This window comes from Oncorhynchus mykiss, chromosome 13, assembly GCF_057628025.1.
Source record: "Oncorhynchus mykiss isolate SJ-2025 chromosome 13, ASM5762802v1, whole genome shotgun sequence".
Classification (NCBI taxonomy): domain Eukaryota; kingdom Metazoa; phylum Chordata; class Actinopteri; order Salmoniformes; family Salmonidae; genus Oncorhynchus; species Oncorhynchus mykiss.
In genome coordinates this window covers 13,060,523-13,075,072 of record NC_143034.1, presented here as the reverse complement: position 1 = coordinate 13,075,072, position 14,550 = coordinate 13,060,523, and the positions used below count along the sequence as shown (strand labels likewise).

General features: G+C 46.5%; 1 protein-coding gene across 3 annotated transcripts in view; it reads left to right on the top strand.

Annotated features, from left to right (window-relative positions):
- tecrb (trans-2,3-enoyl-CoA reductase b) overlaps nt 1-14,550 on the top strand; it is a 37,031-nt gene that overhangs the window by 6,173 nt on the left and 16,308 nt on the right. The window contains exons 2-8 of one of the 3 annotated variants that reach the window (XM_036948973.2): nt 2,075-2,125; nt 4,259-4,310; nt 4,520-4,564; nt 7,054-7,157; nt 9,727-9,842; nt 10,089-10,194; nt 10,851-10,923. In XM_036948973.2, coding sequence (XP_036804868.1) covers nt 2,075-2,125; nt 4,259-4,310; nt 4,520-4,564; nt 7,054-7,157; nt 9,727-9,842; nt 10,089-10,194; nt 10,851-10,923 — 547 coding nt within the window. Of the gene's footprint in view, nt 1-1,817; nt 2,126-4,258; nt 4,311-4,519; nt 4,565-7,053; nt 7,158-9,726; nt 9,843-10,088; nt 10,195-10,850; nt 10,924-14,550 lie in introns of those variants that run through there. The other 2 variants (XM_036948971.2, XM_090195214.1) reach the window with 2 other exon arrangements.

Below are 14,550 nucleotides of genomic sequence, written 5' to 3'. Positions count from 1 at the left end.
ACAGTTCTTCCTGTAAAGGGGTTCTGTAACATCTGCACAGTTCTTCCTGTAAAGGGGTTCTGTAACATCTGCACAGTTCTTCCTGTAAAGGGGTTCTGTAACATCTGCACAGTTCTTCCTGTAAAGGGGTTCTGTAACATCTGCACAGTTCTTCCTGTAAAGGGGTTCTGTAACATCTGCACAGTTCTTCCTGTAAAGGGGTTCTGTAACATCTGCACAGTTCTTCCTGTAAAGGGGTTCTGTAACATCTGCACAGTTCTTCCTGTAAAGGGGTTCTGTAACATCTGCACAGTTCTTCCTGTAAAGGGGTTCTGTAACATCTGCACAGTTCTTCCTGTAAAGGGGTTCTGTAACATCTGCACAGTTCTTCCTGTAAAGGGGTTCTGTAACATCTGCACAGTTCTTCCTGTAAAGGGGTTCTGTAACATCTGCACAGTTCTTCCTGTAAAGGGGTTCTGTAACATCTACACAGTTCTTCCTGTAAAGGGGTTCTGTAACATCTGCACAGTTCTTCCTGTAAAGGGGTTCTGTAACATCTGCACAGTTCTTCCTGTAAAGGGGTTCTGTAACATCTGCACAGTTCTTCCTGTAAAGGGGTTCTGTAACATCTGCACAGTTCTTCCTGTAAAGGGGTTCTGTAACATCTGCACAGTTCTTCCTGTAAAGGGGTTCTGTAACATCTGCACAGTTCTTCCTGTAAAGGGGTTCTGTAACATCTACACAGTTCTTCCTGTAAAGGGGTTCTGTAACATCTGCACAGTTCTTCCTGTAAAGGGGTTCTGTAACATCTGCACAGTTCTTCCTGTAAAGGGGTTCTGTAACAGTGGTCCTTTGTGCATCGTGTTCTACAGTTTGTTATCTTTGAGATCGATGGGTTTTGTTTGGATGTGAGGGTTCAGGGTATAGGGTGATGTTTCTGAACATTATGAGAAATCCCCTAACTAAACCGGGAGGAGAGGAGAGGGGGGTAGGGAAGGTGGAGGGTGTGGCCGGAGGTTTGTTATCTTTGAGATCGATGGGTTTTGTTTGGATGTGAGGGTTCAGGGTATAGGGTGATGTTTCCAGACATTATGAGAAATCCCCTAACTAAACCGGGAGGAGAGGGGAGGGGGGTAGGGAAGGTGGAGGGTGTGGCCGGAGGTTTGTTATCTTTGAGATCGATGGGTTTTGTTTGGATGTGAGGGTTCAGGGTATAGGGTGATGTTTCCAGACATTATGAGAAATCCCCTAACTAAACCGGGAGGAGAGGGGAGGGGGGTAGGGAAGGTGGAGGGTGTGGCCGGAGGTTTGTTATCTTTGAGATCGATGGTTTTGTTTGGATGTGAGGGTTCAGGGTATAGGGTGACGCTTCCGGACATTATTGGAGGGGTTGAACTGAGGAGAAATCCCCTAACTAAGCCATGAGGGGAGGGGAGGGGGTAGGGAAGTTCTGGAGGGAGGGAGGGTGTGGTGGGAGTGGAGGTGGTGAGGGCAGGGAGAGGGTTGCTTACGCAGAGCTTTTCATTTAGCTGTGGGGGGGGGGATTGAGGACACACTTCCTTCTAGACTGGGGAGGGGGGTGCTCGGGTATCTTAGTGGGGGGGGGGGGGTTCAAAATCAACTCAACACAGGAATGCATCAACTTTACTTACTGTTCTATAAACTTTGCTCCCTGCTGTACATGACTTCACAGGGGAGCAGGGCTGTGTGGGGGTGGGGTTAAATAAAGCAGCCAGTGTGCCAGGGAAGAAGGAATGAGAGGGGGGGTGACAGAATGATAGAAAGGAAGGAGGGAGGGATGGGAGGGAAAACGACAGAGCGAACGAGGGGGAGAGATTTATTTCCACAGCTGAAACCAGGCGCCCCCGTTCTCCTCTCTTTGCTCAAACTGAGGGACTTGAGAAAACTGTATTTTTTTTCAGACAAAGGGATTAAATAGAGAGGCTAGTGGTGGAGGAGTGTGCATATGGATACCGTAGTACTAGAGGGGGCTACCCACAAAAAGGCTGGTCCGGGGAGTGTCCCAGGGGTGCCAGCACTCCCCGTTAAACGGCCCAAAGCTAAGAAAGCTAAGAAAGCTGTGGTTTTCTTTGAGGTGGAGATTCTGGATGCCAAGACCAAGGACAAACTCTGCTTCCTGGACAAGGTAAGACCTCTTCACAAATACTGTGTGTGTGTGTGTGTGTGTGGGGGGGGGGGGGCACACGTCATCTGTGTGTGTCTCTGTGTTAAATGGTACAACAGGTGCAGGCTAGATAGGACTATTAGTCTAATGTAGGACGTTCCACTGTACTCAGGTCAGAAGTGCTGTCTGTCTGAGCCCAGTCAGTCTGTATAGTGCTGTCTGTCTGTCTGTCTGAGCCCAGTCAGTCTGTATAGTGCTGTGTAGCTCCAGGTACAACCTGAAGTAGTTTTAAGCCTTGTCTGAGCAAGAACGGCCCCGAGTGATCAGTACTACCTAGGACTGTAGTGAACTATCGTTCTTATGGTTTAGAGGTTAAAACTCCTGTCTATTATCATGGTGTTATAGTCTGATGGTTAGATGACAGGTGTAACACCTAGCTAGGTTTATCATGGTGTTATAGACTGTGACAGGTGTAACACCTAGCTAGGTTTATCATGGTGTTATAGACTGTGACAGGTGTAACACCTAGCTAGGTTTATCATGGTGTTATAGACTGTGACAGGTGTAACACCTAGCTAGGTTTATCATGGTGTTATAGACTGTGACAGGTGTAACATCTAGCTAGGTTTATCATGATGTTATAGACTGTGACAGGTGTAACACCTAGCTAGGTTTATCATGGTGTTATAGACTGTGACAGGTGTAACACCTAGCTAGGTTTATCATGGTGTTATAGACTGTGACAGGTGTAACACCTAGCTAGGTTTATCATGGTGTTATAGTCTGATGGGTAAATGACAGGTGTAACACCTAGCTAGGTTTATCATGGTGTTATAGTTTTAATAGCACTGTATTAGGTTCTGTATGGTGTTAGTGTGATATTAGTAGGGCATACAGGAGCTGCAAGGTATCAGGTCACGTCCTCGCAGGATTACCACTGCTCTGAGACCTGTTCTCAGCTTAACACAGTTTCCATGGCCACGTCATGGAGACTGAGAGATTCCTGAAGTAGGGCTAAGATGTGGGAGTGAGTATTTTGATTTGGTTATTAGAATTTTATGTTGGTGGAGTTGAATAAAGTTATTCTAATCTGATGTTGTCAAGTAAATTATCTGGAATGTCTGGGGTGAAGTCATAAAGAGACTAGAATGTCTGGGAGAAACCTGTGATGTCACAAGTAGACTATCTCTTGAAGACCTCACCTCTGTGATGTCATAAAGATTAAATGTCTGGAGAATACTTTATGTGATTTAAAAAGAGTAGCCTCTCTGGGAAAGACCTCTGATGTCATGAAGACACTAGAATATCTTGGAGACCTGCAATGTCATAAATAGAATCTCTGTGATGTCATGAGAGTAGAATATCTGGGGAAGACCTGTGATGTCATGAGAGTAGAATATCTGCGGAAGACCTGTGATGTCATAAGTAGACTAGAATGTCTGGAGAGGAACTCGGTGATGTCATAAAGAGAATAGAATGTCTGAGGGAAGACCTCTGTGATGTCACAGACCAATACAGTAGTAGTAGAATGTCTGGTGAATGTTGTCAGGATGCCAAAAAGAATGGAGCAGCCTTGTGGGGAGTCCAGTGTTTAGGACCTTTCAGTTTGACTGTTGTGACCCACCTTCAATACAGTCTTTGTACAAACACCTAGACCGTATCAACGAGCCAGTAAGGACGGTCCGTTGTTCCTCTGCCCGGCGATTAGTATTGACTATAGTGCCCCATGGCTGGGCAGAACCATCCAGTCCTTGCTGACTGGAGTTAGGGGGGTATGTCAGGGCTAAGCCCCCAGGATGAGGCAGTCTGGCTGGGGGAACAGGGTTCAGCGCAAGCCCCTTAACCTCCAGACTTGGCATCAATCTGGGAGTGGCCGCTGTTAAATGGTTGTGTGTGCGTCTTTTGTCAGTTTGTCTTTGTGGGATTGTTGTTGCGGTGTGGCTTTGACTGTGTGTGTGTGTGTTTTGGCGCTGTATGTGTCTGTTATATTTAATGCCGTGTGTGTGTGTGGTGATAATGCCAGCTGTTTGATACTCAGTACCCAGGGGGTGTGGCCAGAGCTAGAGCTAAATTTACTGGTAATCACATGAAAGGGCAATGAGGAGGAGGAGGAGGGGGGAGGGGTGTATCCCACTCATCTCTCTTGATTTGCAGGTTGAGCCAAATGCCACTATTGGGGAGATCAAGTCTATGTTCCACAAAAGCCGTGAGTACAACCTTAGATTGACATTACACAGCAAGCACACAGCAAGCACATTCTACTACAATTAAATTCACTTCAATATACAGTATTTCAATTAGATAAAGCTAAAGAGTTTACCCCCCCCCCCCCCCCCCCCTGTTGTCTGTGTCTCTGTCTTCTTTCTCTGTCTGTCCCTCTACCTGTCTGGTCTCCCTCCCGTCCGCCTGTCTCAGATCCTCAATGGTACGCAGCCAGACAATCCATCCGTCTAGACCCAAGTAAGTCTAACTCCAAACCAGTCTTCTGCTGTTCTGTCTGTATGAAGACTGTATCTATAGTATAGTAGTGATGGTAGCAGGCTGGTACAGGACAGTGTTGATATCTATAGTATAGTAGTGATGGTAGCAGGCTGGTACAGGACAGTGTTGATATCTATAGTATAGTAGTGATGGTAGCAGGCTGGTACAGGACAGTGTTGATATCTATAGTATAGTAGTGAGGGTAGCAGGCTGGTACAGGACAGTGTTGATATCTATAGTATAGTAGTGATGGTAGCAGGCTGGTACAGGACAGTGTTGATATCTATAGTATAGTAGTGATGGTAGCAGGCTGGTACAGGACAGTGTTGATATCTATAGTATAGTAGTGATGGTAGCAGGCTGGTACAGGACAGTGTTGATATCTATAGTATAGTAGTGATGGTAGCAGGCTGGTACAGGACAGTGTTGATATCTATAGTATAGTAGTGATGGTAGCAGGCTGGTACAGGACAGTGTTGATATCTATAGTAGTGATGGTAGCAGGCTGGTACAGGACAGTGTTGATATCTATAGTAGTGATGGTAGCAGGCTGCTACAGGACAGTGTTGATATCTATAGTATAGTAGTGATGGTAGCAGGCTGGTACAGGACAGTGTTGATATCTATAGTATAGTAGTGATGGTAGCAGGCTGCTACAGGACAGTGTTGATATCTATAGTATAGTAGTGATGGTAGCAGGCTGGTACAGGACAGTGTTGATATCTATAGTAGTGATGGTAGCAGGCTGGTACAGGACAGTGTTGATATCTATAGTATAGTAGTGATGGTAGCAGGCTGGTACAGGACAGTGTTGATATCTATAGTATAGTAGTGATGGTAGCAGGCTGCTACAGGACAGTGTTGATATCTATAGTAGTGATGGTAGCAGGCTGGTACAGGACAGTGTTGATATCTATAGTATAGTAGTGATGGTAGCAGGCTGCTACAGGACAGTGTTGATATCTATAGTATAGTAGTGATGGTAGCAGGCTGGTACAGGACAGTGTTGATATCTATAGTAGTGATGGTAGCAGGCTGGTACAGGACAGTGTTGATATCTATAGTATAGTAGTGATGGTAGCAGGCTGGTACAGGACAGTGTTGATATCTATAGTAGTGATGGTAGCAGGCTGGTACAGGACAGTGTTGATATCTATAGTAGTGATGGTAGCAGGCTGCTACAGGACAGTGTTGATATCTATAGTATAGTAGTGATGGTAGCAGGCTGGTACAGGACAGTGTTGATATCTATAGTATAGTAGTGATGGTAGCAGGCTGCTACAGGACAGTGTTGATATCTATAGTATAGTAGTGATGGTAGCAGGCTGGTACAGGACAGTGTTGATATCTATAGTAGTGATGGTAGCAGGCTGGTACAGGACAGTGTTGATATCTATAGTATAGTAGTGATGGTAGCAGGCTGGTACAGGACAGTGTTGATATCTATAGTATAGTAGTGATGGTAGCAGGCTGGTACAGGACAGTGTTGATATCTATAGTATAGTAGTGATGGTAGCAGGCTGGTACAGGACAGTTGATATCTATAGTATAGTAGTGATGGTAGCAGGCTGGTACAGGACAGTGTTGATATCTATAGTATAGTAGTGATGGTAGCAGGCTGGTACAGGACAGTGTTGATATCTATAGTATAGTAGTGATGGTAGCAGGCTGCTACAGGACAGTGTTGATATCTATAGTAGTGATGGTAGCAGGCTGCTACAGGACAGTGTTGATATCTATAGTAGTGATGGTAGCAGGCTGGTACAGGACAGTGTTGATATCTATAGTAGTGATGGTAGCAGGCTGGTACAGGACAGTGTTGATATCTATAGTAGTGATGGTAGCAGGCTGGTACAGGACAGTGTTGATATCTATAGTAGTGATGGTAGCAGGCTGGTACAGGACAGTGTTGATATCTATAGTAGTGATGGTAGCAGGCTGCTACAGGACAGTGTTGATATCTATAGTATAGTAGTGATGGTAGCAGGCTGCTACAGGACAGTGTTGATATCTATAGTATAGTAGTGATGGTAGCAGGCTGGTACAGGACAGTGTTGATATCTATAGTATAGTAGTGATGGTAGCAGGCTGGTACAGGACAGTGTTGATATCTATAGTAGTGATGGTAGCAGGCTGGTACAGGACAGTGTTGATATCTATAGTATAGTAGTGATGGTAGCAGGCTGGTACAGGACAGTTGATATCTATAGTATAGTAGTGATGGTAGCAGGCTGGTACAGGACAGTGTTGATATCTATAGTATAGTAGTGATGGTAGCAGGCTGGTACAGGACAGTGTTGATATCTATAGTATAGTAGTGATGGTAGCAGGCTGGTACAGGACAGTGTTGATATCTATAGTATAGTAGTGATGGTAACAGGCTGGTAGAGGGTAAGGACTGATCATGCAACTTGTTTGTGGGGCTGTTATTAATCAGAATTCTCCTCTCCTCCTCCTCTCTCTATCAGAGGGTAAGTCTCTAAAGGATGAGGATGTTCTGCAGCATCTTCCTGTGGGAACCACGGCAACCTTCTACTTCCGAGACCTGGGAGCTCAAATCAGCTGGGTGACTGTGAGTGCACACAGGCACACACATACCACACACACACACATGTGCACACTAACTTGTGGCTATTAGTTTCCTCCTGACCTTGGTGTATATTAGTTTCCTCCTGACCTTGGTGTATATTAGTTTCCTCCTGACCTTGGTGTATATTAGTTTCCTCCTGACCTTGGTGTATATTAGTTTCCTCCTGACCTTGGTGTATATTAGTTTCCTCCTGACCTTGGTGTATATTAGTTTCCTCCTGACCTTGGTGGCTATTCGTTTCCTCCTGACCTTGGTGTATATTAGTTTCCTCCTGACCTTGGTGTATATTAGTTTCCTCCTGACCTTGGTGTATATTAGTTTCCTCCTGACCTTGGTGTATATTAGTTTCCTCCTGACCTTGGTGTATATTAGTTTCCTCCTGACCTTGGTGTATATTAGTTTCCTCCTGACCTTGGTGTATATTAGTTTTTGTTGAGAATCACTATTAAAGTCCTTGTCACATTAACTGGGGGAGGGAGAGACGTGAGGGAGAGACGTGAGGGGGAGGGAGAGACGTGAGGGGGAGGGAGACGTGAGGGGGAGGGAGAGACGTGAGGGGGAGGGAGAGACGTGAGGGGGAGGGAGAGACGTGAGGGGGAGGGAGAGACGTGAGGGGGAGGGAGAGACGTGAGGGGGAGACGTGAGGGAGAGACGTGAGGGGGAGGGAGAGACGTGAAGGAGAGACGGGGAGGGAGGGAGAGACGTGAAGGAGAGACGGGGAGGGAGGGAGAGACGTGAAGGAGAGACGGGGAGGGAGGGAGAGACGTGAAGGAGAGACGGGGAGGGAGGGAGAGACGTGAAGGAGAGGGAGGGAGAGACGTGAAGGGGAGGGAGAGACGTGAAGGAGAGACGGGGAGGGAGGGAGAGACGTGAAGGGAGCGAGAGACGTGAAGGGAGGGAGAGACGGGGAGGGAGGGAGAGACGTGAAGGGGAGGGAGGGAGAGACGTGAAGGGGAGGGAGGGAGAGACGTAACGGGGAGGGAGGGAGAGACGGGGAGGGAGGGAGGGAGAGACGTGAAGGGGAGGGAGGGAGAGACGTAACGGGGAGGGAGGGAGAGACGTGAAGGGGAGGGAGGGAGAGACGTAACGGGGAGGGAGGGAGGGACGTAACGGGGAGGGAGGGAGAGACGTAACGGGGAGGAAGGGAGAGACGTAACGGGGAGGGAGGGACGTGAAGGGGAGGGAGGGAGAGACGTGAAGGGAAGGGAGGGAGAGACGTGAACGGGGAGGGAGGGAGAGACGTAACGGGGAGGGAGGGACGTGAAGGGGAGGGAGGGAGAGACGTGAAGGGGAGGGAGGGAGAGACGTGGACGGGGAGGGAGGGAGAGACGTGGACGGGGAGGGAGGGAGAGACGTGGACGGGGAGGGAGGGAGAGACGTGAACGGGGAGGGAGGGAGAGACGTGAACGGGGAGGGAGGGAGAGACGTGAACGGGGAGGGAGGGAGAGACGTGAACGGGGAGGGAGGGAGAGATGTGAACGGGGAGGGAGGGAGAGACGTGAACGGGGAGGGAGGGAGAGACGTGAACGGGGAGGGAGGGAGAGACGTGAAGGGGAGGGAGGGAGAGACGTGAACGGGGAGGGAGGGAGAGACGTGAAGGGGAGGGAGGGAGAGACGTGAAGGGGAGGGAGGGAGAGACGTGAAGGGGAGGGAGGGAGAGACGTGAAGGGGAGGGAGGGAGAGACGTGGAGGGAGGGAGAGACGTGAACGGGGAGGGAGGGAGAGACGTGAACGGGGAGGGAGGGAGAGACGTGAAGGGGAGGGAGGGAGAGACGTGAACGGGGAGGGAGAGAGAGACGTGAAGGGGAGGGAGGGAGAGACGTGAAGGGGAGGGAGAGACGTGAAGGGGAGGGAGGGAGAGACGTGAAGGGGAGGGAGGGAGAGACGTGAACGGGGAGGGAGGGAGAGACGTGAAGGGGAGGGAGGGAGAGACGTGAAGGGGAGGGAGGGGTGACTGTCGGTTAGGCAGGAACAGGTGTGGAAAACAGAGCGATAAATTTATCCTCCCTGCCCGGCTGGCTGGCTGACTGACTGGCTGGCTGGCTGGACATCTGTTAGTCCAACACGTAAACACCAGTGTTCCACTAGGAGGAGGAGGAGAGCTGGGCAGACTAGAGGGAGGGAGAAAAGTTAACTTATGTTTTGTAAGTTATTCATGATGACCGTAGCAACAGTTTTTAAAATGGCTTTGTCCTTTGCTGCTCAGACAAGAGATTATGAATGATCTGGAGCTCTGACACAACCGGGTTGATGAATGATCTGGAGCTCTGACACAACCGGGTTGATGAATGATCTGGAGCTCTGACACAACCGGGTTGATGAATGATCTGGAGCTCTGACACAACAGGGTTGATGAATGATCTGGAGCTCTGACACAACAGGGTTGATGAATGATCCGGAGCTCTGACACAACAGGGTTGATGAATGATCCGGAGCTGGACTATATTATGCTGAACAAAAAATATAAATGCAACAATTTCAAAGATTTTCCTGAGTTACAGTTGACATGAGGAAGTCAGTCAATTGAAATAGGTCTCTGATTGTCTCTCAGGTGTTTCTGACAGAGTATGGTGGTCCTCTCCTCCTCTACCTAATGTTCTACTTCCGTGTTCCCTTCATCTACGCCCCCAAATATGACTTCACCACCAGCAAGCACTGGGTCGTACAGTGAGTGTCTCTCTCTCTCTCTCTCTCTCACACACACTGGGTCATGCAGACGACTGTAGTCAGACGACTTGTATATCTGAGTGGAACTGCAATGAGCCGCTTGTTAGATGTGAATCATATTTGTCTGCTAGTTGAACTCTAGTTCATCAAACTACGAATGGCAGGAATAAGGAGAACCATTGTCTTTGGTTGCTATGGTGAGTATCCTGGTGCATGTTGGGTAATGTAGTTTGTGTGTGATCCCAGTCTAGCCTGTATGTGTCACTCCTTCCATTACCTGAAGAGACTCCTGGAGACCCTGTTTGTCCATCGCTTCTCCCACGGGACCATGCCGTTACGCAACATCTTCAAGGTGACACACACACTGACGCATGCACACACACACTGACGCATGCACACACACACATTCATAACACACACACTGACGCGCACACACACTGACTAATGCACACACACACACGCATTCATAACACACACTGACGCGCACATACACACTGACTCATGCACACACACGCATTCATAACACACACACTGACGGTACACACACACGCATTCATAACACACTGACTCATGCACACACACACACACACGCACACACTGATGGTACACGCATTCATAACACACACACACACTCACTGTGATTTTTTCTCTTTCTCTCTCTGACACACACCACAGCCTTAGTTGCCCTCTTACCTCATCGTGATGGTGTATCACCTTACACATACCTCATCTAGGGAAACCTAGCCTGTCTCTTCAACCCAGGGTGACCTTTGAACCTGCTGAGAGATTCTGGGGTCATCTGACACTGTGGTCCGCATCCTAATTGGCTCCCTATTTCCTATGTAATGCGCTACTTTTGACCAGGGCCCATATGACTCTGGTCAAAAGTAGTGCACTATATAGTGGATAGGGTAATGGGCCCTGGTTAAAAGGTAGTGCAGTATATAGGGAATAGGGTGCAATTCGGGATGAAACCTGTGTGTGATAAAGTGTGTTCCTGTGTTCCAGAACTGCACCTACTACTGGGGCTTTGCTGCCTGGATGGCCTACTATATTAACCACCCTCTATATACACCACCTAGTGAGTACGCTACTATATTAACCACCCTCTATATACACCACCTAGTGAGTACGCTACTATATTAACCACCCCCTAGTGAGTACGCTACTATATTAACCACCCACTATATACACCACCTACTGAGTACGCTACTATATTAACCACCCTCTATATACACCACCTAGTGAGTACGCTACTATATTAACCACCCACTATATACACCACCTAGTGAGTACGCTACTATATTAACCACCCTCTATATACACCACCTAGTGAGTACGCTACTATATTAACCACCCTCTATATACACCACCTAGTGAGTACGCTACTATATTAACCACCCACTATATACACCACCTAGTGAGTACGCTACTATATTAACCACCCTCTATATACACCACCTAGTGAGTACGCTACTATATTAACCACCCACTATATACACCACCTAGTGAGTACGCTACTATATTAACCACCCTCTATATACACCACCTAGTGAGTATGCTACTATATTAACCACCCTCTATATACACCACCTAGTGAGTACGCTACTATATTAACCTCCCTCTATATACACCACCTAGTGAGTACGCTACTATATTAACCACCCACTATATACACCACCTAGTGAGTATGCTACTATATTAACCACCCCCTAGTGAGTACGCTACTATATTAACCACCCCCTAGTGAGTATGCTACTATATTAACCACCCTCTATATACACCACCTAGTGAGTACGCTACTATATTAACCACCCCCTAGTTAGTACGCTACTATATTAACCACCCCCTAGTGAGTACGCTACTATATTAACCACCCACTATATACAACACCTAGTGAGTATGCTACTATATTAACCACTACCTAGTGAGTATGCTACTATATTAACCACCCTCTATATACACCACCACCTAGTGAGTACGCTACTATATTAACCACCCTCTATATACACCACCTAGTGAGTACGCTACTATATTAACCACCCACTATATACACCACCTAGTGAGTATGCTACTATATTAACCACCCTCTATATACACCACCTAGTGAGTACGCTACTATATTAACCACCCCCTAGTTAGTACGCTACTATATTAACCACCCCCTAGTGAGTACGCTACTATATTAACCACCCCCTAGTGAGTATGTTACTATATTAACCACCCTCTATATACACCACCTAGTGAGTACGCTACTATATTAACCACCCCCTAGTTAGTACGCTACTATATTAACCACTACCTAGTGAGTATGCTACTATATTAACCACCCCCTAGTGAGTATGCTACTATATACACCACCACCTAGTGAGTACGCTACTATATTAACCACCCTCTATATACACCACCTAGTGAGTACGCTACTATATTAACCACCCTCTATATACACCACCTAGTGAGTACGCTACTATATTAACCACCCACTATATACACCACCTAGTGAGTATGCTACTATATTAACCACCCTCTATATACACCACCTAGTGAGTACGCTACTATATTAACCACCCCCTAGTGAGTACGCTACTATATTAACCACCCCCTAGTGAGTATGCTACTATATTAACCACCCTCTATATACACCACCTAGTGAGTACGCTACTATATTAACCACCCCCTAGTTAGTACGCTACTATATTAACCACCCCCTAGTGAGTACGCTACTATATTAACCACCCCCTAGTGAGTATGCTACTATATTAACCACCCTCTATATACACCACCTAGTGAGTACGCTACTATATTAACCACCCCCTAGTTAGTACACTACTATATTAACCACCCCCTAGTGAGTACGCTACTATATTAACCACCCACTATATACAACACCTAGTGAGTATGCTACTATATTAACCACTACCTAGTGAGTATGCTACTATATTAACCACCCTCTATATACACCACCACCTAGTGAGTACGCTACTATATTAACCACCCTCTATATACACCACCACCTAGTGAGTACGCTACTATATTAACCACCCTCTATATACACCACCTAGTGAGTACGCTACTATATTAACCACCCACTATATACACCACCTAGTGAGTACGCTACTATATTAACCACCCTCTATATACACCACCTAGTGAGTATGCTACTATATTAACCACCCACTATATACAACACCTAGTGAGTATGCTACTATATTAACCACTACCTAGTGAGTATGCTACTATATTAACCACCCTCTATATACACCACCACCTAGTGAGTACGCTACTATATTAACCACCCTCTATATACACCACCACCTAGTGAGTACGCTACTATATTAACCACCCTCTATATACACCACCACCTAGTGAGTACGCTACTATATTAACCACCCTCTATATACACCACCTAGTGAGTACGCTACTATATTAACCACCCACTATATACACCACCTAGTGAGTATGCTACTATATTAACCACCCTCTATATACACCACCTAGTGAGTACGCTACTATATTAACCACCCCCTAGTGAGTACGCTACTATATTAACCACCCCCTAGTGAGTATGCTACTATATTAACCACCCTCTATATACACCACCTAGTGAGTACGCTACTATATTAACCACCCCCTAGTTAGTACGCTACTATATTAACCACCCCCTAGTGAGTACGCTACTATATTAACCACCCCCTAGTGAGTATGTTACTATATTAACCACCCTCTATATACACCACCTAGTGAGTACGCTACTATATTAACCACCCCCTAGTTAGTACGCTACTATATTAACCACTACCTAGTGAGTATGCTACTATATTAACCACCCCCTAGTGAGTATGCTACTATATACACCACCACCTAGTGAGTACGCTACTATATTAACCACCCTCTATATACACCACCTAGTGAGTACGCTACTATATTAACCACCCTCTATATACACCACCTAGTGAGTACGCTACTATATTAACCACCCACTATATACACCACCTAGTGAGTATGCTACTATATTAACCACCCTCTATATACACCACCTAGTGAGTACGCTACTATATTAACCACCCCCTAGTGAGTACGCTACTATATTAACCACCCCCTAGTGAGTATGCTACTATATTAACCACCCTCTATATACACCACCTAGTGAGTACGCTACTATATTAACCACCCCCTAGTTAGTACGCTACTATATTAACCACCCCCTAGTGAGTACGCTACTATATTAACCACCCCCTAGTGAGTATGCTACTATATTAACCACCCTCTATATACACCACCTAGTGAGTACGCTACTATATTAACCACCCCCTAGTTAGTACACTACTATATTAACCACCCCCTAGTGAGTACGCTACTATATTAACCACCCACTATATACAACACCTAGTGAGTATGCTACTATATTAACCACTACCTAGTGAGTATGCTACTATATTAACCACCCTCTATATACACCACCACCTAGTGAGTACGCTACTATATTAACCACCCTCTATATACACCACCACCTAGTGAGTACGCTACTATATTAACCACCCTCTATATACACCACCTAGTGAGTACGCTACTATATTAACCACCCACTATATACACCACCTAGTGAGTACGCTACTATATTAACCACCCTCTATATACACCACCTAGTGAGTATGCTACTATATTAACCACCCTCTATATACACCACCTAGTGAGTACGCTACTATAT